The sequence below is a fragment of the Myotis myotis genome, unplaced genomic scaffold, assembly GCF_014108235.1.
Source record: "Myotis myotis isolate mMyoMyo1 unplaced genomic scaffold, mMyoMyo1.p scaffold_m19_p_26, whole genome shotgun sequence".
NCBI lineage: Eukaryota > Metazoa > Chordata > Mammalia > Chiroptera > Vespertilionidae > Myotis > Myotis myotis.
In genome coordinates this window covers 2,309,360-2,336,575 of record NW_023416331.1, presented here as the reverse complement: position 1 = coordinate 2,336,575, position 27,216 = coordinate 2,309,360, and the positions used below count along the sequence as shown (strand labels likewise).

Genomic DNA, 27,216 nt, shown 5'->3' with positions numbered 1-27,216 from the left:
GGAAGGGAGAGGGATAGAGAGTTAGAAACATCGATGAGAGAGAAACATCGATCAGCTGCCTCCTGCACACTCCCTACTGGGGATGTGCCCGCAACCAAGGTACATGCCCTTGACCGGAATCGAACCTGAGACCCGTTAGTCCGCAGGCCGATGCTCTGTCCACTGAGCCAAACCGGTTAGGGCCCAAACATAATTTTGAATGTACAAAAGGTGATGGTCTTGTTCACTCACCTCACATCATAGACTTTCCTTAGTGAAGAATCCAGATAAAATAACGTCTTTAAAAATAATTTTTTTAAATTTTTCAATTACAGTTGAAATACAGTATTGTATTAGTTCCAGGTGTACAATCCAGTGATTAGACATTTATATAACTAATGAAGTGATTTTTTAAAAAAACTAGTACCCATCTGACACCATACATAGTTATTACAATATTATTGACTATATTCCCCATGCTGTGCTTTTTATCCCCATGACTATTCTGTAACTATCAATTTGTACTTTTAAAAATATATATTTTTTTATTGATTTCAGAGAGGAAGGGAGAGGGAGAGAGAGATAGGAACATCAATGATGAGAGAGGATCATTGATTGGCTACCTCCTGCACACCCTCTATTGGGGATCGAGCCTGCAACCTGGGCATGTGCCCTTGATCAGAATTGAACCCAGGACCCTTCAATCTGCGGGCTGATACTCTATTCACTGAGCCTAACCGGCTAGGGCCCAATTTGTACTTCTTAATCCCTTCGCCTTTTTAACCCACTCACCTACCCCTAAAGTCCCTCCTATCTGGCAACTCAAAATGTTCTCTGTATCTATGACTGGGTTTCTGGTCTGCTTGTTTGTTGTATAGATTCCACATTTAAGTGAAATCATGTGGTATTTGTCTTTCTCTGACTTATTTCCCTCAGCACAATACCTTCTAAGTCAGTTTATGTTGTTGCAAATGGCAAGATATCATCCTTTATTCGGTTGAGTAATATTCCATTGTATATGTGCACCACTTCTTTATCCATTCATCTATTGATGGACACTTAGATTGGTCCCATACCTTGGCTATTGTAAATAATGCTGCAATGAACATATGGGTGCATGTCTTCTTTATTCAGTGTTTTGGGTTTCTTGGAATAAATACCCAGAAGTAGAATTGCTGGATTCTCCTCAATCTCCTGTTATAGCCTTTGTTTAAAAGTATATTTTGGCCCTGACCGGTTTGGCTCAGTGGATGGAGCGTCGGCCTGCGGACTGAAAGGTCCCGGGTTCGATTCCAGCCAGGGGCGTGTACCTTGGTTGCGGGCACATCCCCAGTGGGAGGTGTGCAGGAGGCAGCTGATCGATGTTTCTCTCTCATTGATGTTTCTGGCTCTCTATCCCTCTCTCTTCCTCTCTGTGAAAAATCAATAAAATATATTAAAAAAAAAAAAAAGTATATTTTGTCTGGTATAAGTATTGTTTACCGAAGCTTACTTTCTTTTTTCCATTTCCATTTTCATGAAATATCTTTACCATCTCTTTACTTTCAGTTTGTGTCTTTTTAAAAATATATATATTTTTATTGATTTCAGAGAGGAAGAGAGAGGGAGAAAAAGATAGAAACATCAATGATGAGAGAAAACCATCAATCGGCTGCCTCCTGCATTGGTGATCGAGCCTGAAACCCAGGCATGTGCTCCGACTGGGAATCAACGGTGACCTCCTGGTTCATAGGTAGATAGATGCTCAACCACTGAGCAACACTGGCCGGGCTAGTTTGTGTCTTTTGATCTGAAATGTGTCTCTATATTTAGCATGTATAAGAGTGTTGTTTTGTTATCCATTCAGTCAAGATATGTCTTTTGATTTAATTATTTAACCATTTGCATTTGAAGTAATTGTTGATAGATATGTTTTTACTGCCACATTATTATTATTATTATTACTATTATTAAACACTACCCTTTAACATTTCTTGTAATATAGGTTTGGTGGTGATGAACTCCTTTAGTTTTTTCTTGTCTGGAAAGCTCTTTTTTTGTCCTTTGATTCTAAATGATAGCTTTGCTGGGTAGAATAATCTTGGTTGTGTGTCCTTGCTTTCATAACTTGAATGGTTCCTGTCAATCCCTTCTGGCCTGCAAAATTTCTTTTGAAAAATCAACTGACAGTCTTATGGGAGCTCCCCTGTAGGTAATTAACTGCTTTACTCTTGCTGCTTTTAAGATTCTCTCTTTCCCCTGACCAGGTTGCTCAGTTGGTTGGCGCATCATCCCATACACCAAAAGATTGTGGGTTTGACAGCCATTGCAGTACATTGAGCTCCATAGAGACAGGGCCGGGGCAAGTGAGAGCTGGCCAGGCACTGGGTGACTGTGTGCTCGCTGAGGGAAAATAATTAAACATGGGCAAAGGAGATCCTAAGAAGCCGAGAGGCAAAATGTCATCGTATGCCTTCTTTGTGCAAACTTGCTGGGAGGAACACAAGAAGAAGCACCCAGATGCTTCAGTCAACTTCTCAGAGTTTTCTAAGAAGTGCTCAGAGAGGTGGAAGACCATGTCTGCTAAGGAGAAAGGAAAATTTGAAGACATGGCAAAGGTGGACAAGGCTCGTTATGAGAGAGAAATGAAAACTTATATTCCTCCTAAAGGGGAAACAAAAAAGAAATTCAAGGATCCCAATGCACCCGAGGCCTTGTTCGGCCTTTTTCTTGTTTTGTTCTGAGTATCGCCCTGTTAACGTAAAAAAACCATTGAAACCTGTGAAGAATTTTTGTGAGTTTATTTGAGCCAAACTGTCGACATATTCCAGGAAGCAGAACCTCAACGAATTGAGACAGTGCTCCGGAGAATGGCAGGGTTACATCCGTATTTATACATGAAATTCATTGGTGACACATTTAAGGAGGTGGGATTAAGCGAAGTGGGGGAAACCTCTGTGATAGGATAAAAAGTAAAATGATGGACACATACTTAGGTGGGTGCAGGAACAATTAACATGATAAATGAAAGAATCTGCTGCATCTGTCCTGGGCTTAGCACACCTGGCCCTGCCCCAGGGGCTCCAGATACAGGGAAATCACAAGTTACCCAGACATTTCAAGGGTATGTTATCATAGATGCAAAAAGACAGATAGGCTCAGTTACAGTAAAGGTTGACCTTGTCAGTGAAGATATCGGCTTAGGACGTAACTGCCCACCATAACTGCTTTTAGTTAAGGTTTAATTTCAGACCATCCTTTGTGGTTACTTTAGGTCTCCGAGTCTGCAAAACTGCCATGCAGGCCTCTCCTGAGCTTGTCAGATCAGCATGTGGCCCCTTTCGTCCACAGCCCAAAAATCAAAGGAGAGTATCCTGGCCTATCCATTGGTGATGTTGCAAAGAAGCTGGGGGAGATGTGGAATAACACTGCTGCAGATGACAAGCAGCCTTATGAAAAGAAGGCTGCTAAGCTGAAGGAGAAATGTGAAAAGGACATTGCTGCAGACCAAGCTAAAGGAAAGCCTGATGCTGCCAAAAAGGGAGTTGTCAAGGCTGAAAAAAGCAAGAAAAAGAAGGAAGAGGAAGATGATGATGAGGAGGAGGAGGAAGATGAAGAAGAAGATGATGATGAATAAGTTGGTTCTAGCGCAGTTTTTTTCCCTTGTCTATAAAGCATTTAACCCCCCTGTACACAACTCACTCCTTTTAAAGAAAAAAAATTGAAATGTAAGGCTGTGTAAGATTTGTTTTTAAACTGTACAGTGTCTTTTTTTTTGTATAGTTAACACACTACCGAATGTGTCTTTTTTAAATTTATTTTTTATTTTTAAATATATTTTATTGATTTCTTACAGAGAAGAAGGGAGAGGGATAGAGAGTTAGAAACATCGATGAGAGAGATCGATCAGCTGCCTCCTGCACACCCCACACTGGGGATGTGCCCGCAACCAGGGTACATGCCCTTGACCGGAATCGAACCCGGGACCCTTGAGTCTGCAGGCCGACGCTCTATCCACTGAGCCAAACCGGTTTGGCTGAATGTGTCTTTAGATAGCCCTGTCCTGGTGGTATTTTCAATAGCCACTAACCTTGCCTGGTACAGTATGGGGGTTGTAAATTGGCATGGAAATTTAAAGCAGGTTCTTGTTGGTGCACAGCACAAATTAGTTATATATGGGGATGGTAGTTTTTCATCTTTAGTTGTCTCTGATGCAGCTTATACGAAATAATTGTTGTTCTGTTAACTGAATACCACTCTGTAATTCAAAAAAAAAAAAAAGTTGCAGCTGTTTTGTTGACATTCTGAATGCTTCTAAGTAAATACAATTAAAAAAAAAAAAAAAGAGATTGTGGATTTAATCCCTGGTAGGAATGTGTATGGGGAAAGCTGGCCCTTCAGTCCCTCATCCCGAGGCCAGACAATTCAGTTTTTTCCCTTATCCCTGGCATCTTTGGAGCTCCTGCCCCAGCACTGGAGCTCAGAACGAGTGAATCTGAGTAAGTTTGTGTGTGGGCCCTTTAAGAGGAATGCCTGGTTATCACAATATCATTGACTATATTCCCTATACCGTACTTTATATCCCCATTACTATTCTGTAACTATCAATTTATACTTCTTAATCCCTTCACCTCTTTCACCCAGTCCTCCAAACCTCCTCTCCTCTGCCAATCACCAATCTGGTCTCTGTGTCTATGAGTCTTGTTTCAATTTAGTTTGTTCATTTATTTTGTCCTTTAGATTCCACATAGAATGAAATCATATGGCACTTGTCTTTCTCTGACTGACTTATTTTACTTAGCATCATATCCTCTAAGTCCATCCATGCTGTCGAAAATGGTGCACCTGAAACCAATACAAAATAATACTGAAAGTAAACTAGTTGAAAAATTAAAAAAATAAATTAATTAAAGGAATAAAAAAGAAAGAAAGAGGAATGCCTGGACTCCAGCAGTCCTCTGGCTCACTCAGCCACAACTCTGCTGGTATTTCCAGCCAGAAGTTATGTGGACTTCCCTTCCTGGCACTAGAACCCTGGGCTGGAGGGCCTGGTGTGGGGCTGGAACTCCTCGCTCCTCAGGGGGTAACCCTGCAGCTAAAATATCCCTCCTGGTTTTTAATCACCACACGTGGATATGGGGCCAGCCCTCTGTGAGTCTTCACCCCCTCCTAACAGTCTCAAGCTGGCTCCTTTTTTTATAACCTTAGTTATAGGATAGATTTCAGGCGATTCTGAATGATGGTTACCCCGCAGTTTAGGGGTAAGTTTGATGTGATTGTGGGAGGATGCAAGCACCAGGTTTACCTACTCCACTATCTTGCCCAGAAGCCTGTCGTAATGTGTTTTTTAAAGCAAATGTGTTACGATACCTCTTTAAAAACTATAACCACAAGAAGGGAAACTCTAGATTTGTTTATTTTTAAATTTAATTGTTTATTATTATTATTACTAGAGGCCTGATGCACGAAATTCGTGCAAGAATAGGCCTTCCTTCCCCCAGCTGCCAGCACCCAGGACCCGGGCTGGCTTCCCTCCAGCCCCAGCTTTGTCCAGAAGGAGGACGTCTGGAATGACGTCCAGTCTAATTATCATATTACCTTTTTATTATTATAGATTATTATTATTATTGTTTGTTTTTTTGGGAAACTCTAGATTTGGAATCTGACTTAGCAAGATAATACACAGTGTGATAAATTTTAACAAGATCAGAGAGTTCCTAAATAGTGGGTTATCGTATAAGGTCAGTGTATAAATGTAACTTCCTATAACTTTAGGCTATAATTTCTGGAGATAGAAGTAGCTTATTACAGAGCCTACCTGACTTTATCCCACTTAAAAAAATTTTTAAAATATGTTTTTATTGATTTCAGAGACAGGAAGAAAGAGGGAGAGAGGAAGAGAAACATCAGTGATGAGAGACAATCATTGATCGGCTGCCTCCTGCACTCTCCCCACTGGGGATTGAGCCTGCACACCAGGCCTGTGCCCTGACCAGGAATGGAACTGTGACCTCCTGGTTCATAGGGTGACATTCAACCACTGAGCTCACTGGCCAGGCTTTATCCCTCTTTTTAAAATGAAATGACAATTACCTTTACTAGAGACAGAGCATGCATAAACCAATCTCAAAAAACCCACTTCTGCCCTAGCTGGTTTGGCTCAGTGGATAGAGCATCAGCCTTCAGACTAAAGGGTCCTGGGTTCAATTCCGGTCAAGAGCACATGCCCGGGTTTCGGGCTTAATCCCCAGTGTGAGGCGATCAGTGATTCTCTCTCATCATTTTATTTCTCTCTCCCTCTCCTTTCCTTTCTGAAATCAATAAAAAATAAAATACACTCCTCCTTGGCCAAATGTTGGTCCAATGTGCCCTGAAGTCTATCATGATACATAGCATCAGCACCTGTTCCTGTGTCTATCCTGCATTGAAAGAACTCCTCTCTACAAAGTTCTCTTGCTACGTTTTCCCCTGGATAGCACCATGACTTGTAACTGATTTGAACCAAGGATGAATTACAGTCTTCTTAAATTTCTAATAATTTTTATGCCACATCTGTTACTATAGAGTCTTCAAAATTACTATTTTCAGTGGCTGCATCATATTCCACATGTTCTCAAATGCCTTTCTTTCATAGAATCCATCTCACTTTACAATTGCACACTGAATGGTGTGGCTGTGTGTTTAACGTGCATCTCATAATTTGACTGTAAGTTCCCTAAGGGCAGGGCCATGCAAGTTTTGGCTCATGGTTGAATCACCAACAGCATATGTATTGTCCTAATATATATATTATATGTTATTATAAATATATGTGAATTAAACTTGCATTATATAATATAGCTTTGTCACCTTCCATCTTCCATCCATTGGTGGAAATTTTGATTGTTTCCAGTACTTTTATAAACTTTTGTGCACATTTCCGGTTTTCCCCTTAAACTAAATTCTTAAATTTGAATGCTCTATTAAGAGATGTTGGTACTTTCAAATTTCCTGAACTTCTAAGGAAAGAATTATCCATTTATACTCCCAGTAATAATGTATGAGAGCACCAATTTGACCGGAAAACATATTTCATTCTCCTCCTTTCCTTTCAATCCTATTTATCTTACTGTGGAATATATCCATATGGTTCAAAATGTGAAGACTACCCCATGCCTGGCACACTTTGAGTTGTGTGGTCATCATGCCATCTTGGTCTTCACTTTCTACTCAGCTTTTTTTTTTTGCTTTTTTTTTTTTCTGTAAAAACAAGGAAAATTACATTAGCACCTTTTTCCAATATGAAAGCACTTAACATATCTAGCCTGCAGATGTAGTCCCTTACTCAATCTGGGCCGCCACAAAGACAGAAAGAAAGCGCAGGGATATTTTTCTTTCGCATTCCAGTGCAAATCTACTCAGCTTTTCTCACCCCAAATACGTCTTTCCTTAGGGCATAAAAGGCTGATGGTGCGCCTCACGCCTAATGGTAGTCACGGTCTTCTACAGTGGGCTGCTCAAATCTTGATGCCTGGCGACACCCCCATAATTGTCACTTGTGGATTTGGGGCAAGTGGCCTGGAGTAGGGCTCCTCCCCTGCTCACTGTGGTTCCAGTGGGCATGTGAGGGCCCTGCAAAGCGCCTCTGCACCCTCTTCCCTAGAGCCTGAGGACAGGACCCGGGAGTCATGCAGTGTCGGTGGCTGTGGGAAGAGCTGGAGGCCTTCCTCTCCAGAATGAATCACGAGTGGGTACCCCCACCCAGGACTGGCATCTGCCTTTGAATTGGTTCTGTTATCAAATGGAACTCTGAACCAAGGGAGGACAACTTGGGGGGAAGCCAACCACCTCTGGCTGGGACCTCTCAGACTCACAGAGCTAGACCCATCCCTGGGGACTCAGCTCCTGTCCTGCAGCCACATGTCTCCACTCCTGTCAAGATGGAAGCGGCTCTTTCTCTTCATTCTTACTCATCTTGCTGCTCACAGCTGAGATCAGACTTCCTCTGGAAACCTTCCTCCCATTTCTCACTGCTGAGAAAGGTGGTCTGACAGCATCTGTCTTCACTCCAGCATATGGCAATATTTTGTTGTCTATCTCCCCTTTACTCCCAAACTGGAAGCTCTGGGAGGAAAGATATTATGTTCGTCTCCTTTATCAGTGTAGCCTGAAAGCCTAGCACGGTGCATGGCACTTAAGCAATGCTGAATGAGTTGAACTTGAAAATTCAATGACCTATTAAAGCGTTTATAACAATTTTGAGAAATAAACTTCACTCTTTTTAAATGTACAATTCAGTGGTTTTTATTTTTATTTATTTTATTTTTTAAAAAATATATTTTATTGATTTTTTATAGAGAGGAAGGGAGAGGGATAGAGTTAGAAACATCAATGAGAGAGAAACATTGATCAGCTGCCTCTTGCATACCCCCGACTGGGGATGTGCCCGCAACCAGGGTACATGCCCTTGGCCAGAATCGAACCCGAGACCCTTGAGTCCACAGGCCTACACTCTATCCACTGAGCCAAACCGGTCAGGGCCAATTCAGTGGTTTTTAGTATATTCACAGAGTTGTTCAATCATTACCACTATCTAATTTTAGAACATTCTTATCACCACAAAACAGAAATCTATACCCATTAGCCAATCACCATTCCTCTCTCCTGGCCCCTGGCAACCACTGATTGACTTTGTCCCTATGGACTTACATATTCTGGATATTTCATATAAATTGAATCATATAACATGTAGTCTTTAAAAAAAAATTCCAGGCATTTCATATAAATGCAGTCACACGATATGTGGCCTTTTGTGTCTGGCTTCTTTCATTTAGCATTACAATGTCAAGGCTCATCTATGTTGTAGCATGTGCCAGTACTTCACTCCTCTCTACAGCTGGATGATATTCCATTTTGTGGATACACAACATTTTGCTCATATAAAGTGTCTTCCACATTTTTTATTTGTTTCTTTGTGGGTTTTTAATTTTTTTATTGGTGTTAGGAAAAGAGAGAGAGAGAGAGAGAGAGAGAGAGAGAAACATTGATTTGTTGTTCACTTATTTATGCACTTATTGGTTGATTATTGTAGGTGCCCTCACTAGGGATTGAACCTGCAACCTTGGCGTATTAGGACCACACTCGAACCAACTGAGCTACCCTGCCAGGGTTTTTTGTTTGTTTGTTTGTTTGTTTGATCTTTGGAATTCAACTCTGTGATATGTGTGTGGAAAAAAGGCTGGGAGGCAATACACCAAGATATGAAGAGTGGTTGTCCATTACTAGCAAAACAATGGATTTTCCCCCTTTAAATTGTCCACAGTGGAAAGCACCACTTTAAAAGGAAAACAATTATGATGAACATTATTTTTAAAACTCTAAGGACGGAACAACCAGACATGAACCCCCTGAGGAGATGCAATTGAACTCCCAGGAAGAGGGCACATTAAATAACACTCAGTCCTGGCGGATGTGGCTCGGTTGTTGGGCATCATCTTGAGCACTAAAAGGTTGCTGGTTCGATTCCCCCGCAGGGCACATGCCCGAGCTGTGGGCTCGATCCCCAGTATGGGACGTGCCAGAGGCAGCCAGTCAATGTTTTGCTATCACCTTGATGTTTCCCTCTCTCCCTCTCCCTTCTTCTCTTTCTAAAAATAAATTAAAAAATTTTTTTTAATGCCCTGACCAGTGGTGCTCAATTGTCAGAGCATTAGCTTGTGCATCGAAGGGTCATGGGTTTAATTCCTAGTCAAGGACACATACCTGGGTGTCAGGTTAGACCCCCGCCCCGGTCGGGGTGCCTGTGGGAGGCAACCAATGGAAGTCAGTCTCTCTTTCTCTCTCTCTCTTTCTCTCTCCCTCTCCCTCCTTACCATTCTCTCTAAAAATCAATGGGCCCTAACTGGTTTGGATCAGTGGATAGAGCGTCGGCCTGCAGACTGAAGGGTCCCAGGTTCAATTCCGGTCAAGGGCATGTACCTTGGTTGCGGGCATATCCCCAGTAGGGGGTGTGCAGGAGGCAGCTGATCGATGTTTCTCTCTCATCGATGTTTCTTGTTTCTTTCTTTTTTTTAAATTTTATTGATTTTTTACAGAGAGGAAGGGAGAGGGATAGAAAGTTAGAAACATCAATGAGAGAGAAACATCGATCAGCTGCCTCCTGCACACCCTCCACTGGGGATGTGTCCGCAACCAAGGTACATGCCCTTGACCGGAATCGAACCTGGGACCCTTCAGTCCACAGGGTGACACTCTATCCACTGAGCCAAACCGGTCAGGGCTCATCAATGTTTCTGACTCTCTATCCCTCTCCCTTCCTCTCTTTAAAAAAATCAATAAAATATATTTTTAAAAAAATCAATGAGAAAAATAGCCTCGGTGAGGACTAACAACACAAAAATTTTTTAAAATTAAAATAAACAAATAAAAGCTTTGGATAAGAGCCTTTAAAAAAATGACATCAGAATTACAATAAATCCAATTCAGAATGTGGCACAAGACAATGCATTATTTCTTCAACAAATAAGTGGCATTTTAAAACTGGGTGTGGTGGGGGGTGCCATGGTGGACAGATGGAAAACACAAACCAATCAAATATAATCTGTGGGTCTTGTTCAATTCCTTATTGTAAAACCACCCCCACAAAAATTATTGGGACAATTGAACCCTGACTGGTTATCAGATGATATTGAGGAATTTTTGTTCATTTTGCTGGTATATCTACACTAATAAAAGACAAAATGCAAATTGACCATGCCTTTGCTATGCCTTAAGCCACGCTCACCAGCCAATCAGAGCAACTATATGCAAATTAACCCAACCAAGATGGCGGCTGGCAGCCATGGAGCTGGAGCAAGCAGGAGGCTTGGTTGCCCAGTGATGGAGGAAGCCAAGCTTCCCGCCTGCCACGGCCAGCTCTGAGCTCCACTCAAGGCTACAAAGTTTCAATTATAGAAGGTAAATAAATCCCAGAATAAAAAAAGAAAAAAAAAGAGAGGCTGGGAGCTTCTGTCACCGGGGGGGCCTGGTCTTCCTGAAAACAGCTCTCAGCCCCTTACCCAGACTGGCCAGGCTCCCTAGTGGGAACCCCCCACCCTGAAGGGGGTGTGACTAGCCTGCAAACAGCCATCAGCCCCTCACCCAGGCTGACCAGGAACCCCAGCAGGACTCTTATCCTGATCCGGGACGCCCTTCAAGGCAAACCAGCCAGCCCCACCCATGCACCATGCCTCTATCCTATATAATAAAAGGGTAATATGCAAATTGACCCTAACAGCAGAACGACTGGGAATGACTGGTCAATATGACACACACTGACCACCAAGGGGCAGATGCTCAATGCAGGAGCTGTCCCCTGGTGGTCAGTGCACTCCCACAGGGGGAGCTCTGCTCAGCCAGAAGCCAGGCTGATGGCTGCCAGCACAGCGGTGGTGGCAGGAGCCTCTCCTGCCTCCTCAGCAGCACTAAGGATGTCCAACTACAGCTTAGGTCTGCTCCCTGCTGGTAAGTGGACATCCCTCGAGGGCTCCTGGGCTGCCAGAGGGATGTCTGACTGCCAGCTTGGGCCTGATCCCCCAGGGAGTGGGCCTAAGCCAGCAGGTGGACATCCTTCGAGGGGTTCCAGACTGCAAGAGGGCATCGGCCGGGCTGAGGGACCCCCCTGAGTGCACAAATTTTTGTGCACTGGGCCTCTAGTAATATATATAATACTAGGGGCCCGGTGCACGAAATTCGTGCACTGGGTGTGTCGGGGGGGAGTGTCCCTCAGCCCAGCCTGCCCCCTCTCACATACTGGGAGCCCTCAGGCGTTGACCCCCATCACCCTCCAATCGCAGGATCGGCCCCTTGCCCAGGCCTGACGTCTCCGCCAGAGGTGTCAGGCTTGGACAGGGGACCCCCCATCTCCCCCCGATCACTGGCTCTGGCCCCCGCCCAGGCCTGAGGCCTCTGGTCCAGGAATCATGCCTGGGCAGGGGACCCCCATCTCCCTCTGATCGCTTGCTCCACCCCCCGCCCAAGCCTGACGCCTCTGACCCAGGCTTCAGGCCTGGGCAAGGGGACCATCATATCCCCCCAATCCCCGGCTCCGCCCCCCACCCAGGCCTGATGCCTCGGCCAGAGGAGTTGACCCTCATCACCCTCCGATCACCAATCACCAGATCGGCCCCTTGACCAGGCCTGAGGCCTCTGGCAGAGGTGTCAGGCCTGGGCAGGGGACCCCCCAGCTCCCCGCAGTTGCAGGCTCCGCCCCTGCCCCTGCAGGACACCTCTGGCTGAGGCATCCGGCCCGGGCAGCGGGGACCCGCAGCTGCAGCGGCCCCGGGATCGTGGGCTTCGCTTTAGGCCCAGGCAAGGGACCCCTAGCTCCCGGGACTGCCAGCTTTGACCGTGCCCAGCTCCCATCGCTGGCTCCACCCCTACTTCCTGCTATCACTGGCCAGGGCGGAAAAGGCACCTGATTCTCCGATCATGGCTGGGGGGCAGGGCAAAGGCGGCCCGATGGCTGCCTTTGCCCTGCCCCCCAGCTCTTAGCTCCCCCCTGGGTTTCTGATCACTGTCAGTGGCAGGGGGCTTCTTCCTGCTTTCCCTTTCCCCTCCCTGCATTGTGCCTACATATGCAAATTAGCCGCCATCTTGTTGGCAGTTAATTTGCATATAGCCCTGATTAGCCAATGAAAAGGGTAGCGCCGTATGCCAATTACCATTTTTCTCTTTTATTAGTGTAGATAATAATGGTATATATGTATATCCACCCACAGCACCATCATATATATGTATGTCATATATATGTGTGTATTTTCCAGGGAAATTACAGAATCTCTGGGATTTGCTCTAAAATACTTTTTGAAAAATAGCCCTACAAACTAAGAAAGGTTTAATTGTGTAAATGTGTTTTTGTGGGAATTTCTGAATGGGGCCATAAGAGGGACTTGGGAGGAGGGCAGTCATGTTCATCAAGGGTCAGTTGGGTTGGGAGCACGAGTGTGCAAGCCTCTGTGAATCCTGTGTCCCAAGCTGGGGAGAGGAGACCCAAACTAGATAGGGCTTTCCTACTCTGAGACTACGGGGCTTGAGGACCAAGCAGTGACCTTGTTGGAAAAGGTCACAGAGGCAGAAATCCTGCAAGGCCCACAGCCTAAGTGACACATCTTCCACAAAAGTGGTCACGAGACGCTGTTGGAATGAGATGGAGGGAGGACGGGTTGACATCCTTCAGCAACCACAGTAACTTCACTGTGCACCTTGACATCTGTGGAGAAACCTGCACAGGGCCGAGCAGCAGAAAAGGCATCTGCCAGAGAAGCCAGGAAGAAAAGAAGGGGAAGGCGGGATGCAAGGTTCAAGAATATAACTTTCAAGGTAAGAAATCCTCCCGGCTTGCAGGAGTGATCTCTGGGTTGTAGGAAAAGGGCTACCTAACTCAGCCTACTCTTGGAGATGGGCAGATGGGAGAGGCTCTAGCAAGACCAGGCATCAAGGGCTCTGTCATCCTGTTTAGCCCATACCGAGACCTGAGAGAGAATCGACATCTCTGCAAAGTCAGTCTGTCCCTGCAAGTACATCGTCTCTGTTTCTGTTCACTTAGATTTTCTTTAATATCTTCCAGTAAAGCTTTATCTTTTTCTCCACAAAGGACTTGCACACCTATTGTTAAATTTATTACTATTTTATATTTTGTTGCCATTGCAAATTGTATATTAAAACTTTTATTGCAGTGTAACATAAAGTACACAAATCAAGTGTACAGCTTCTTTTATATATGTATATATTCATGTAACCAAATGGTATCTTTTACTGATTTTTTACAGAGAGGAAGGGAGGAGATAGAGAGTTAGAAACACTAATGAGAGAGAAACATTGATCAGCTGCCTCCTGCACAACCCCTACTGGGGATGTGCCCACAACCAAGGTACATGCCCTTGACCGAAATTGAACCTGGGACCCGTTAGTCCGCAGGCCAACACTCTATTCACTGAGCCAAACCAGTTAGGGCTACTGATTTTTTTTATATTGATCTTGATAAGTGAGTTTAGAAATAACCTTGTTAAACTCACTTATCAACTCTATTGAATTTTCTTTTGGGGTTGCTACACATTCAATAATTTCATCTGAAAATACTGACATTCTTGTTTCTTTCCAATCCTTATATATTTTTCTAAATATACTTTTAAATTGATTTCAGAGAGGAAGGGAGAGGAAGAAATAGAAACATCAGTGATGAGAGAGAATCATCAATTGGCTGCCTCCTTTACTCCTCTTCCTGGGCATAGAGCCCACAACCTGGGCATGTGCCCTGACTGGGAATTGAACCGTGACCTCCTGGTTCATAGGTTGCTGTTCATCCACTGAGCCACATCCACTGGGCCAATTCTTATATATTTTTGTTGTCATTTAGTGGACTGGCTAAAACTTCCATTATTGTATTGATTAGGATTATTGAGAGCAGGCGTCCTTAACTTGTTCTTCATTTTAAGAGGAATGCTTTCACAAGACAAGTAGTAACAAGTGCTGGACAGGTTGTAGAGAAAAACAATGAGGAATGCTTTCCACATTTCACCATTATTGCGATGTGTGCTACAAGGTTTTTGAAGATGTCCTTTATAAGGTTATGGGTTTTTCTTTAATATCAATGGATGTTGAATATGTTGAGTATTTTTCTACATCAATAGAGATGAATAAACTTTTCCCTTTAATGTACTAAAGCAGTGGTTCTCAACCTTCTGGCCCTTTAAATACAGTTTCTCATGTTGTGACCCAACCATAAAATTATTTTCATTGCCTGTGGACATGACCACAAAACATTTCCCCAATAGGTTTTTTTTCTGCTATGTTGGTAGCATAGCATTCAGCCTACTGGGAACATTTAAAAAAATTATTTTCGTTGCTGCTTCATAACTGTAATGTTGCTACTGTTAAGAATCATAATGTAAATATCTGATATGCAGGATGGTCTTAGGCGACCCCTGTGACAGGATCGTTCGACCGCCAAAGTGGTCTCGACCCACAGGTTGAGAACCACTGTAAGGGTCCATATTTCTCCTAACGTGTGTATGTTGTGTTTAACTTTGATAAATGCCTTTTGCTATACATTCCTTTTCAGGTTTCCTTTCTCAGTTCTCCCTCCCTACCCATCCATTAACTGTTGGGCTTCTCCAGTTTCCTTCTTCACTCCTCATTCCTCTTCTCACAGTCAGCTCCCCTCCACAAGCAGGTGTGAATTCAAGTTAAAGCACTGGATTAGAGGGTAGGTGGCTTGAGTTTTGGTTCTGTCAGTCTCCAATTATGTACCAAGTCCTCTGCTGTTCAGTATTAAATCCTTGTTCTGACTACCGCCAGGATTGGTCGGAAACTCCGATGACTAAATGTAGTAGAACCATGCTGCAAAGTATTCACAGGTTTTTGTTACCAAGGTAGTTACAGGTGGCCCGAGAGAACAGATAGAGCTTGTATTTAAAGCTAATGGATCTAGAACAGGGGTGGGCAAACTTTTTGACTCGAGGGCCACAATGGGTTCTTAAACTGGACCGGAGGCCGGAACAAAAGCATGGATGGAGTGTTTGTGTGAACTAATATAAATTCAAAGTAAACATCATTACATAAAAGGGTATGGTCTTTTTTTTTTTTTTTTAGTTTTATTCATTTCAAACGGGCCGTAGTTTGCCCACGGCTGATCTAGGATCTCTAGATCCACTCACAGTTAGTGACTCTGTTCCTGTGAAATGACACAGATGGAGCCCCCCCACCCCCTCTCTCTTTCTTTCTTTTGGAGCCATTTTTAAATGGAGCCAGAGCAACCATTCTAGAGGAACTGCATTGCTTGTCTTGTTCCTTGAAACTTTGGACTAGGCTAAATCACTATTTTTTTTTCTTTTTTCTGTTTGTTTGTTTTTTAAATTTTATTTCAAGAAAATCAATCACTGGGGGTTAATGGGGGGGATGAGGACACATTTGTAATACCTTAACTAATAATAATAAAAAAAAAGTAAAAAAAAAAAAAGAAAATCAATCACTATTGTGTACAAACATAAAGCCAGCAGGAAATTGGACATCCTGATCACAGGGACTGATGATTACAGACCTTTTATCTGAAGAGAGAAGCAGTAACCTGTCCTGCGTAGCCCAGAGTAGCGCAGCTCGTCAGCACCAACAGGACTTTTTTTCATCTCATGTAATTAGTCCGTTTCTCTCACGAAAACCGCTTGCTTTCACCCTGTAATTAGGATACTGTTTGGGTTTCTGCCTGAATCAGGAATTGCAATTCTTAGATTCCCGAGTGAACGCTTGACTCAACTGCTTTTTTGGGCTGACATAACCTTTCTAACCCTTCAGCTAGCTTGCAGGTAAGACGTGCGAAGCACTCGACACGTAGTAAGAGCTCAGTGAACTTGGTGATTAGTAAATGGAGACAATGCACGTGCAGATTAGTCTGAAAAACATATAAGACCCCATAAATGAAAGCAGCGATCCCACCGTGGGTTCGAGGCTCTGGCGGCCCTAAATCCGTTCTCCAGCACTAGTGAACGGCATCCAGGTACGGAGGAGGTCTGGTGAGGAGTCTGCAGAAAAAAGTCCTCCTCTGAGCCTCGAATTCCCACTGTCGAGCTTCCATGAAGCTTGAAGCTGCAGCCCTGGTCCCTAAATTTGGTTAGAAATGCCGGAAAGACCGGGGAATGGGCTGACGCGGCCTCTCACAGCCGCACGAGGGCGCCGCTCCCACTTCCGGGGCCAGCGGCCGAATCCGCGGGCGCGAGTGCGCTCCCTGCTGCAGTCGCTAGGGGCGCTCGTCCCGCCCGCGCCCGCATTGGACCTAGTGTGCGCACGCGTGGTTCCTGTCCTCCAGCGTCCCGCCCCCCACTGCGGTGACGTCCGCCGGCGTGTGCAGGCATCGCCTGACGTAGCGGGCGGCGGCGGGAGCCTGCCTAAGCCCAGCGCGACCGCAGCGGGGGAGCGGGGTTAGAGACCTGCGGCCGGAAGTGGGACTAACCCGCCGGCCAAACTGGCAGGGGAAGGCGCCGGCCCGACGGGTGTGGCCTCGGGAGGCGGAGGGCGCTGCGATTGGCCCTCGGTTGTGGCGGCGGCGACGATTGGCCCCTGCGTGCGGAGCGAGGTGAGTGTGGCAACAGCCGTTGAAATTCAAAAGTGGCGGGTGTGGCGCCGGCTGGGTGGCTGCCGGAGCGCGGAGCGCCCGTGCTCTGCGTCGCGAGCGGGCGAGGGAACGCAGGTCCCGGGAGCCGCGGCGCCCTGTTCCCTTCGTCGCGCCCCCTGGCACGTGTGGCGGGAGCTGGTCATGGAGCCGCAGGTGAGTAGGGCCGGCCTGGGTCTCCCGCCCGGGGCCGCGGGGCCGACGGCCGCCCCCGGTGCTGACGAGCCCCCCCCCCGGCCTACTTGGAGGACGAAGGTCTGTGAGACCCCGAGTGATCGGGACGATTTAGGAGAGAAATTGGGCACAGTGAGTACTAAGAGGCAACACTTCTGAAGCGTTTTGCTGCAGGAGGCAGCAGAAAAGGGCGTAGCTGGCAGGGAAAGCAGAGTCAAGAAGCTGTGAGGCGGGAAGAAATAGCAGCGCCTGTTGCCTGCTGATCGGAATGACCCAGGGAGAATAGAAGGTGACGGTGTAGAGGCGACAGGAAGGGAGGGATTGCTGACGGTCGGACTCGGCGAGGGGCTGGGGTCTCGTGCCTTAGGCGCCGAGTAGTGGCTTTAGGAGGTTGGATGAATATCTGATTTCGTTTGTCCGTTTATTTTTTTAATCCTCACCCAAGGATATTTTTTTCATTGATTTTTAGAGAGAGTGGAAGGGAGGGGGAGAGACAGAGAGAAACATCTGTGTGAGAGACACATGATTCGTTGCCTCCCACCCCGGATTGAGGATGGGGCCTGCAACCTATGTGGGTGCCCCTGAGTCCTTGGGCCACGTTCTAACCACTGAGCAAACTGCTAGGGCTGAATATCTGTTTTTATAGGTTAAGTGCTCATGCTAATTGTACAAAGTTGAGCGTCGTGTCTAGCTTTATAGATGGGAGAAAAATAAACACTGTACTCTTGGAGTTGTCCTGAACTGAATAAACCTATGAACACATTTTCTGAACCCACACAAATTCCTGGGTGGTAGGCCTTTGGTAGTAGAGAGACTGAAGGGCACTGGTTATAAAAAAAATAAATAAATAAAATAGTGTTTGACCTTGGAAAACTTAAAGAAATATTTTTTGGGGTACATTTCTGCAGGTGACGGGACGCTCTCCCCTTTATATGTATGTACTAGTAAGCCAATGATTTGGATGTTGTGCAATTTAAGTATTCTCCTACTGATAGACATCTGATTTTATTCCTTTAAAAATGTACTGAGCCATGCTACGTAGCAGACATTGTACTAGATACTCTGGTTATACAGTTGTGAACAAAACAGATGTGTTCATGTGATGCTCACAATCTAATGTAAGGAAAGACCAATAAACTAAAATGTAAGAAGCCAGGGTATCAGGTGGTTTCAGAGTTTTCTCTATAGTGATGCTCTGCTGTGAATATTGTGAATATATCTATTGGTATCACAGGTAGTTCAAAGTCACTTTGCCAAAGCTGAACTTCCCAAAGTAGTCCTTCAGGTACTCTCAGATCTCTCCGTGTTATTTCTTACAACTGCATGTGAATCTACAATAACTTTATCATGAAAAGTTTAATTAAAAACAAAACCAGCTGTTCCTCCTGTGATCCTGATTAATGGAACCACGGCAGGTATCTTGGAGTCAGCCTGGACTCCTGCACCTCCCTCACTGCCTACCCTCTCTCTCCCCCACCCAAGGCAGCTCCCAGGTAGATCAATACAGTGGTCCCTCTTATCTAAGATTTTGCTTTCCATGATTTCAGTTACTTGTGGTCCAAAAATATTAAATGGAAAATTCCAGAAACAAATGACTCAAAAGTTTTAAATTGCATGCCATTCTGTCCATACCTATCCTTCTGTCCTGCCTGGAACATGATCATCCCTTTGTCCTGCATATCCATGCTGTGGAGGCCACCTGTCTGTTAGTCACTTCGTAGCCATCTCGGTTATTAGGTCAGCTGTCAGGGTATGGCAGTGCTTGTGTTCAAGTTACCCTTATTTTACTTAGTAATGACTCCAAAGCCATTCACAAAATTTTTATTATAGTCCTAGAGGCCCAGTGCATGAATTCATGCATCAGTGGGGTCCCTGGGCCTGGCCTGCGGGGTCAGGCTGATACCAGCTCTCCGACATCCCCTGAGGGTTCCCTGATTGTGAGAAGGCGCAGGCCAGGCCCATGGACCCCACTGGTGCACCATCAGGGCCAGGGAGAGACGCAGGAGATGGGCCAGCCAGGGAGGGACTGTGGGAGGGCTCCAGGGCATGTCCAACCCCTATTGGCTGGACCCCAGCAGCAAGCTAACCTACCAGTGGGAGCATCTGCTCCCTGGTGGTCAGTGCACGTCATAGCGACTGGTTGAGCAACCTTAGCTTATCATTAGCATATTATGCTTTGATTGGTTGAACGGCCTACCGATCGGTGGACCAGACACTGAGCATATTAGGCTTTTATTATATAGGATGTTGTTAAAATTGCCCTGCTTCCTAGTTATAGTTATTAATCTCTAAATTTTATCATAGGTATATGTGTGTGTATAGGAAAAACCATAGTATATATAGGATGCAGTACTGTCTGAGGTTTCGGGCACCCACTGGAGATCCTGGAAAGTATCTCCTGCAGGTAACAGGGGCCGGGGAACTACTGTGCTTGGCTTCATGTAATGCAGCTCCTCGTTGGCCTTCTCTCAGATGGATTTCTACTTAGCATAGACCAAGCATGTCAAACTTGCACCTGGCGGGCCGCATTTGACACACTTGACTTAGACTCTTAGAGGGCCCCTCTCTACTGAGTTCCTTGAGAATTAAGCTGTAATGCCCTAAGGCAGTGGTCAGCAAACTCATTAGTCAACAGAGCCAAATATCAATAGCACAACAATTGAAATTTCTTTTGAGAGCCAGATTTTTTAAACTTAAACTATATAGGTAGGTACATTGTTATTAACTTAATTAGGGTACTCCTAAGGCTTAGGAAGAGCCACACTCAAGGGGCCAAAAGAGCCGCATGTGGCTCGCGAGCCGCAGTTTGCCGACCATGGCCCTAAGACATCCTTTGTATCTAATGAATTAACTTCTCTTTCAAGCAACTAAAATCTTCAGAGCTGTATACATTCTTGGGAGAACAGAAACTAGATCGTCTTCTGTGGAGCTCAGTTCTCTTGTGGTGCCCCAGTTTGGAAAGGCGGCCTTAGAAAATAAGCTCTGGGAAGCAGAGGCTTCATGTTCATTACTTGCCAGTACCTAGAACAGCGCCTGTTACAGAGCAGTCTGTCAACAATTCTTAGTGCAAAAATCCTTGTTGAGCCCTGGCTGGTTTGGCTCAGTGGATGGAGCGTTGGCCTGTGGACTGAAGGGTCCCGGGTTCGATTCCGGTCAAGGGCACATGCCTGGGCTGCGAGCTCGATTCCCGGTGGGGGGCATGTAGGAGGCAGCTGATCAATGATACTCTCTCATTGATGTTTCTGACTCTCTCTCCCTCTCCCTTCCTCTCTGAAATCAATAAAAATATATATGTTTTAAAAAATCTTCGTTGAATGGGTGAATGAAGGAATGATGCAGTGTCTGCCTCTGATACCTCTCATCTTCTAGTTCTATTCATTTTTCACTTTGCTCATAGTTCACTTTTTACATACAAATCTAGTCATATTATTCTCCTGACTAAAAGTCAGCAGGGTCCCTCTTGCCGTCAGTAAACTCCAGGCTCTATCATGGCATATCAACCACCACAGTCTTTTCTCTTCTGCCTCTTTTCTCGTCTCCCCACTTTCTATGCAATTTCCTCTGTTCAGCTTAACAGAACAGTGTGTCACTTGCTGAATGCATTCTTCCTTGCTTTTTGCCTGGAATGCTCTTGGCCAAAACCCACCAAGCCAACTCTTTCTCACCCTCAAGGCTCTGCCCAAAAATACTTTTTAGAAGTGTTCTCTGACACATTCACACTAGATGCCCACCCCCCTCCTCTGGGATCCTTTTAGGATAGCACTAAGTAAAGTTTTAGTCGTCTCGAATGCTTCCCTTCTGACTGTCCATGAGCATCTTGAGGGCACAGACGATAGCTATTACTCCAGAACCCAGATCATTTCCTGGCTTTTAGTAAACATTGAATGAATGAAGTAAACTGAAGGGAAGAGAGAGACTGGCCTTGGAATTAAGTTACCTCTAGTGAAAATCAAAAGTTGATCTATACACAGTGCCCTCCTGGTGGTGGGATAGGAGTAGGGTGATGAATTGTCCCTGTTTGCATGGGAATGACCTAATTTTAGCACTGAAATTCCCATGTCCTCTAAGAAACCCCTCAGTTCTAGTCAAACCAGAATGGCTGGTAACCATGGGGTGAACATAATCCCCAGGCCCTGAATTGTGCTGCTTAAAGGAGAGGTTCTTTCTTTCCCATTGCCCCCACCTCATGCCTCTGTACTTCGGTGGTCTCCAAACTGGCCAAGCTACTTGCTGGTCTTCCCTGTGCAAGTTGGCCTACTTACAGCTCATTCTTATTCTTTACAATAGGCTCGTTTGCATAGTTTTCAGATGCTTAATCAGAAAGTGTGTCTGGCTTTCCATGTATGCAGGGCTAAAGCCTAAACTCCTTAGCTTGGCATCAAAGCCCTACAAGGCAGTGTTTGCCTAATGGTTAAAACATGGCCGTCAGAACAGACTGTCTACATTCTAACCCTGGCTCTGCCTTTTATTGGCTGATGACAAGTTATTTTACATCAGTACCACCTCTGGGCTGCTCTGAGGATTATGTTGATACAAATATAGCATTTAAAACAGTTCCTAATAAATGTTACCTGCTCCTCCAACCCAGTTTGCAACTTTATCTATCTTCCACTCTCTCCCTTACTGTTCTCAGCTCTAGCTAAAAGAGTGTGTTGGTTTCACAGTCACACCATGTGTGTGTTTGTTTTTGCCTTCTAAAAGAAATGTCCATTTCTCTCTGCTTATATAAGTTCTACTTAGCTGAAGTCCAAAGTCTGCCCAGCGTCTCCCTTAAAGATTGCTCCCACTTCTCCATGCTTTTTATTATTATTATTATTATTATTATTGATTTCAGAGAGGAAGGGAGAGGGAGAGAGAGATAGAAACATCAATGAAGAGAGTCATTGATTGGCTGCTTCCTGCACGCCCCCTACTGGGGATCAAACATGCAACCGGGCAAGTGCCCTTGACCAAAATCGAACCCGGGACCCTTCAGTCTGCAGACCAATGTTTTTTCCACTGAGCCGTACCAGGTAGGGCCTCCATGCTTTTTGGCTGCCATATAGTCTGTGGCATAAGAGGTACAAAGTTAATGCTGTTGGTAGTGATGTTGAGGACTAGGCTGGGGGGCCAAAAGCAGAGGTCTTTGGACATTTGGGTTCTAGGGTGATGTCTTAAGTGTCTCTTTTTTCCCAGCAGAGGTCCCCTTTGTTGGAAGTGAAGGGTAACTTAGAGTTGAAGAGACCCCTGGTCAAGGCCCCTTCCCGGCTGCCTCTCTCAGGAAGCAGCTTTAAGAGGGGGCGTGACCAGATGGAGGATGTCTTGGAGCCAGAAAAGGTGAGCTGGGTTTAGAAAGCTGTGTGTGTGTGAGTGCGTGTGTGTGTGTGTGTGTGTGTGTGTGAGAGAGAGAGAGAGAGAGAGAGAGAGAGAGAGAGAGAGAGAGAATGTAAACCCATCAGGGAGGGTAACTGTGGACCCTGTCCTTGTCTCTCCCTAGAAAAGGACACGAGGCCTGGGCACAGCGACCAAGTTTGCCACATCCCACCACAGAGCTCCGGTCCTCACCACAGTGCCCCAGGCACAAGGCCAGACCGCAGGTGGGCCCTGGGGGTGGACAGATCAGTGCTCTCCAACTCCTTTTCTTGTAATTTTAGCTTAGTTTGAACAGGGAATATGTCTCACTTGTTCCAAAATTTCAAAGGCACAAAAGTTGTTATACTTCTGAAAAGTCTCCCTCTTACCTCTGTCCCCCAGCCACCCACTTCCCCTCCCTAGGGACCACTGTGTGTTCTTCAGGGCTATTCTATGGGTAGTCAAGCAAATACATGTTCCCTAACATCTTTTTGCATAGATGTAGCACACTTTTCACATGGTTCCGCCCCCGCTCTTTGCGTCTCCTGGTCCAGCTTGTTTCTTAGCGTGCTCAGTAATTTCTGGTCCTGGGAAAGGATATCTTTAGGAGTTGGCCAGACCTAGCGGAAGAGGAAAGTTTTCTAGTTTCTAATCCTCAGTAAAAGCAACTGCTCTGCCCGTCGCCCAGCCAGAGTACATGCCACCCTGAGAGTGATAGCTCTTTTCCTCTGTCCCATTTCCTGACAGCTCCAAAAGTTCCCAAGAAGACAGGCCCGAGATGTTCCACAGCCGTTGCCACAGGTGATTAGCTCTTAAGGGCCCTATGGGCTGAGCAGGGGTTGGAGTACATGTAAAGGGAGAATGAAGGAGGTGGAAGTTCACTGTGCTGATGTCGCCTCCCCAATTCTCTAGTGTTGAAGACTCAGAAGGCGGGCCCCGCTGTTCCTGCCCAGAAGCCTGACAGTAGGTGGCAAACATGACTGCCTGTGAGAGGCTGGGATAGGGAAGGGGAGGTGGTGAGTACCCAGAAGAATCCATCTGTCTCTTCCCTGTCTGGAGGAGAAGGAGATGTAGCATCAGGTGTGGAAGCTCTAAAGGTTAAGAGGGAGGAGAGATAGGGAACCAAGACTTGACCTTGGTCCTTTCTGTGCCCATCTTAGCAGCAGCTGCTCCTCCTAAGCTGGGCGGGAAGAAACCCGGCAAACGGCCAGCCTGGGACTTAAAGGGTCAGTTATGTGACCGAAATGAAGAGCTGAAATGCTACCGTGAGAGGACTCAGACTTTGGACCAGGAGAACCAACAGCTGCGGGACCAGCTCAGGGAGGCCCAGCAGCAAGCCACGGCCCTGGGGGCAGAACGCAAGACACTGGAAGGGGAGTTGGCCAGGGTACGGGCCCAGGCCGAGCAGGGCCAACAGGAGCTGGGGAACCTGAGTGCCCGTGTCCTGGAGCTGGAAGAGCGGCTGGGCACGCAGGAGGGCTTGGTACAAGAGCTCCAGAAAGAACAGTTGGGATTGCAGGCGGAGCGGAGGGAACTGGCCACCCGGCTGGAGGAGCAGGAGGTAAGGGCCAGCTTCTCACCAAATGCTGCTCCTGCTTTCCCGGTTTGGGCTTAGAATCCCTGACCACCTCTGTCCAGCAGCGTACCTATATCCTCTACCCTTCTTTAAAAAAAAAGATTGGTTTTTTCCTCCCAAAGATTTTTTTATTGATTGTTTGTTTTTTTTAGAGAGAGAGGAAGGGAGAGGGAGAGAGAGAAACATCTATTGATTGCCTCCTGCATGCCCCCTACTGGGGATCAAGCCCACAACCCTGGCATGTGCCCTGACTGGGAATGGAACCAGCAAGCTTCGGCAAGGAACGATGCCCAACTCACCGAGCCACACCAGCCAGGGCTGTCCTCTACCCTTCTTTACCCCTCTGTTTTCTTTCTTTATTGATTAAGGTATTACATATGTGTCCTTATCCCCCCATTGCCCCCCCCCACCCCCACCCCACTCATGCCCTCACCCCCCTGTTGTATGTGTCCATTGGTTAGGCTTATATGCATGCATACAAGTCCTTTGGTTGATCTCTCCCCCTTACCCCCACCCTGTTTTCATAGCTCCTCCAATCTATGTCTCCCCTATTCCTCCATCGCCTTTCTTTCTGTATCTTTCCTCATCAAAAATCCCCATGCATTTTTCTCCCTCTTCACATGTCCATCTACTGCTTGGTGAGCACCCACTAGATCGAATAACCTGCAGTCTCTTAAATGACTCCATTCTCGCTCCGGGGATTTGGCATCTGCACGTCCCGCTTTGTGGGATGCTCTTTCTGTATTCTCGCCCTCCCCTGGCTCACTCCTATCCTTTTGGGTGTCGGCCTAGACATCATCTTCCTGTGCCTCTTCTGGATGTGCCCATTGCCTCCTGTTCCCCTACCGTGATTCCCATTTCTTATCTCCTTCTTTACCAGACTGAAGTCATTGGAGGCAGGGGCCACCCCACCTCCACTCCCACCCTATCATGACTTGTTCTGATTCTTGCTTTATCTTGCCCTCTCTGTTTTGTTCTGGGCAGAGGAGGCTTCAGGCATCAGAAGCAGCTCTGTCAGGTAGCCAAGCGGAGGTGGCATCTCTGCGTCAAGAGGCTGCAGCCCAGGCGACCTTACTGGCTGAGCGAGAAGAACGTCTCCATGGGCTAGAGATGGAGCGCCGGCGACTACACAACCAGCTACAGGAGCTCAAAGGCAACATCCGTGTGTTCTGTCGGGTCCGCCCTGTCCTTCCAGGGGAGCCCACCCCACCCCCTGGCTTCCTCCTGTTTCCCTCAGGCCCTGCTGGGCCCTCTGATCCTCCAACCCACCTCAGCCTCCTCCGGTGTGATGAGCGGCGTGGGACCCTGAGTGGGGTGCCAGCCCCCCCGACTCGCCACGACTTCTCCTTTGACCGGGTATTCCCGCCAGGGAGTGGACAGGACGAAGTGTTTGAGGAGATTGCCATGCTTGTCCAGTCAGCCCTGGATGGCTACCCAGTATGCATCTTTGCCTACGGCCAAACAGGAAGCGGCAAGACATTCACAATGGAGGGTGGGCCTGGGGGAGACCCCCAGGTGGAGGGGCTAATTCCTAGGGCCCTGCGGCACCTGTTCTCTGTAGCCCAAGAGCTGAGCGGCCAGGGCTGGACCTATAGCTTTGTGGCAAGCTACGTAGAGATCTACAATGAGACTGTCCGAGACCTCCTGGCCACCGGGACCCGGAAGGGCCAGGGGGGTGAGTGCGAGATTCGCCGGGCAGGGCCAGGGAGTGAGGAGCTTACTGTCACCAATGCCCGCTATGTTCCTGTCTCCTGTGAGAAAGAGGTAAGCACTGATGGCACTGTGGCTGGAAAATGGGGAGGAGTGGACGGCGACATGAGATGGAGGTGGATGAAGGGAAGGGAAGGGAAGGTGTGAGGATCAGTTGCCTATTCACTGTGGGCTGGGGACGGGTGGATCTGCCTTCATAACTGCGGAGCAGGGAGGAGAGAGGCCCTTGCTGAAGCAGGGCTGTCGCTGGCCCCCTGCCCACTGCCTCTCACCTCACTTCTTACTGCTCTCCTTGCTCACTATGCTGGAGCCATGTTCTAGCTCATTCCTGAGCCCACGAGTCACACTGATCCCATCAGGGTCGTGGTGCTCGCTGCTTCCTTTTGCCTCTGGAATGGCGTGCTCCCTCACTGCCTGAAGATCCCGCCATCCTGTCTAAAGTTGCAGTCCTCACTTCACTCTTACACACTCCTTATTTTTCTTTTCATTTTACTCCTTCGTACTCTCAGACATGTTGTGTATTTTACTTACTTGTCTCTTCGCTGTCTAGAAAGAACGCTCCCGGAGGGCAGGTGCTGACTCATGTTCATTGCCATTGCTGACATCGCTCTGTACTGACTTCCTGCCTGCTGTTGCCCTTGCTCTTCCCTCCCAGGTGGAGACTCTGCTCCTTCTGGCCCGCCAGAACCGGGCTGTAGCCCGCACAGCCCAGAATGAGCGGTCATCACGCAGCCATAGTGTGTTCCAGCTGCAGATCTCTGGGGAGCATGCGGGGCGAGGCCTACAGTGTGCGGCCCCCCTCAATCTTGTGGACCTGGCCGGGAGCGAGCGGCTAGACCCTGGCTTAGCCCTCGGTCCTGGGGAGCGGGAACGCCTTCGGGAAACACAGGCCATTAACAGCAGCCTGTCCACGCTGGGGCTCGTCATCATGGCTTTGAGCAACAAGGTGGGAATGGGGTTGGGGCAGGTGGGACCTGGGGCTGACTGTGCTGAACCCTGTCCAGTCCTAATCACTGGTCCCCCCCAACCTCCTAGGAGTCCCATGTACCGTACCGGAACAGCAAGCTCACCTACCTGCTGCAGAACTCTCTGGGGGGCAGCGCTAAGATGTGAGTGGAGGGGGCAGGTGGGAGGGGTGGTGTGGGGACTGTAATGCTGGGGTCAGGTGGGAAAGGGGAAACCGTAGAGACCGGTCCAGGCTCCACACGGCCACTAATGCTGGGGTTTGGACCCCCCTCTCCTCTCTCCACAGGCTCATGTTTGTGAACATTTCTCCACTAGAAGAGAACGTCTCCGAGTCCCTCAACTCCCTCCGCTTTGCCTCTAAGGTGTGGTTACCACCAAG

The 27,216-nt window shown here is 46.9% G+C and overlaps 1 protein-coding gene, 1 non-coding gene and 2 pseudogenes across 2 annotated transcripts; 3 read left to right on the top strand and 1 right to left on the bottom strand.

Annotated features, from left to right (window-relative positions):
- The first annotated feature begins 2,239 nt into the window (after nt 1-2,239).
- LOC118679655 lies at nt 2,240-3,704 on the top strand (annotated as a pseudogene).
- A 3,562-nt stretch (nt 3,705-7,266) lies between these two features.
- Nucleotides 7,267-7,380, bottom strand: LOC118648925 (annotated as a pseudogene).
- A 7,301-nt stretch (nt 7,381-14,681) lies between these two features.
- Nucleotides 14,682-14,802, top strand: LOC118648927. Its single transcript, XR_004965513.1, has one exon. It is a non-coding gene; the product is annotated as a small nucleolar RNA SNORA32 (small nucleolar RNA).
- Nucleotides 14,803-17,084: 2,282 nt separating this feature from the next.
- Nucleotides 17,085-27,214, top strand: KIFC1 (kinesin family member C1; the record flags this gene model as incomplete). The annotated part of the gene is made up of 10 exons (XM_036356269.1): nt 17,085-17,236; nt 22,430-22,570; nt 22,731-22,830; nt 23,333-23,386; nt 23,498-23,548; nt 23,746-24,146; nt 25,146-25,925; nt 26,527-26,817; nt 26,907-26,980; nt 27,124-27,214. Coding segments are annotated over exons 1-10 (1,995 nt in total), but the record flags the coding sequence as incomplete, so codon positions are not given.
- Between the last annotated feature and the right edge of the window lie 2 nt (nt 27,215-27,216).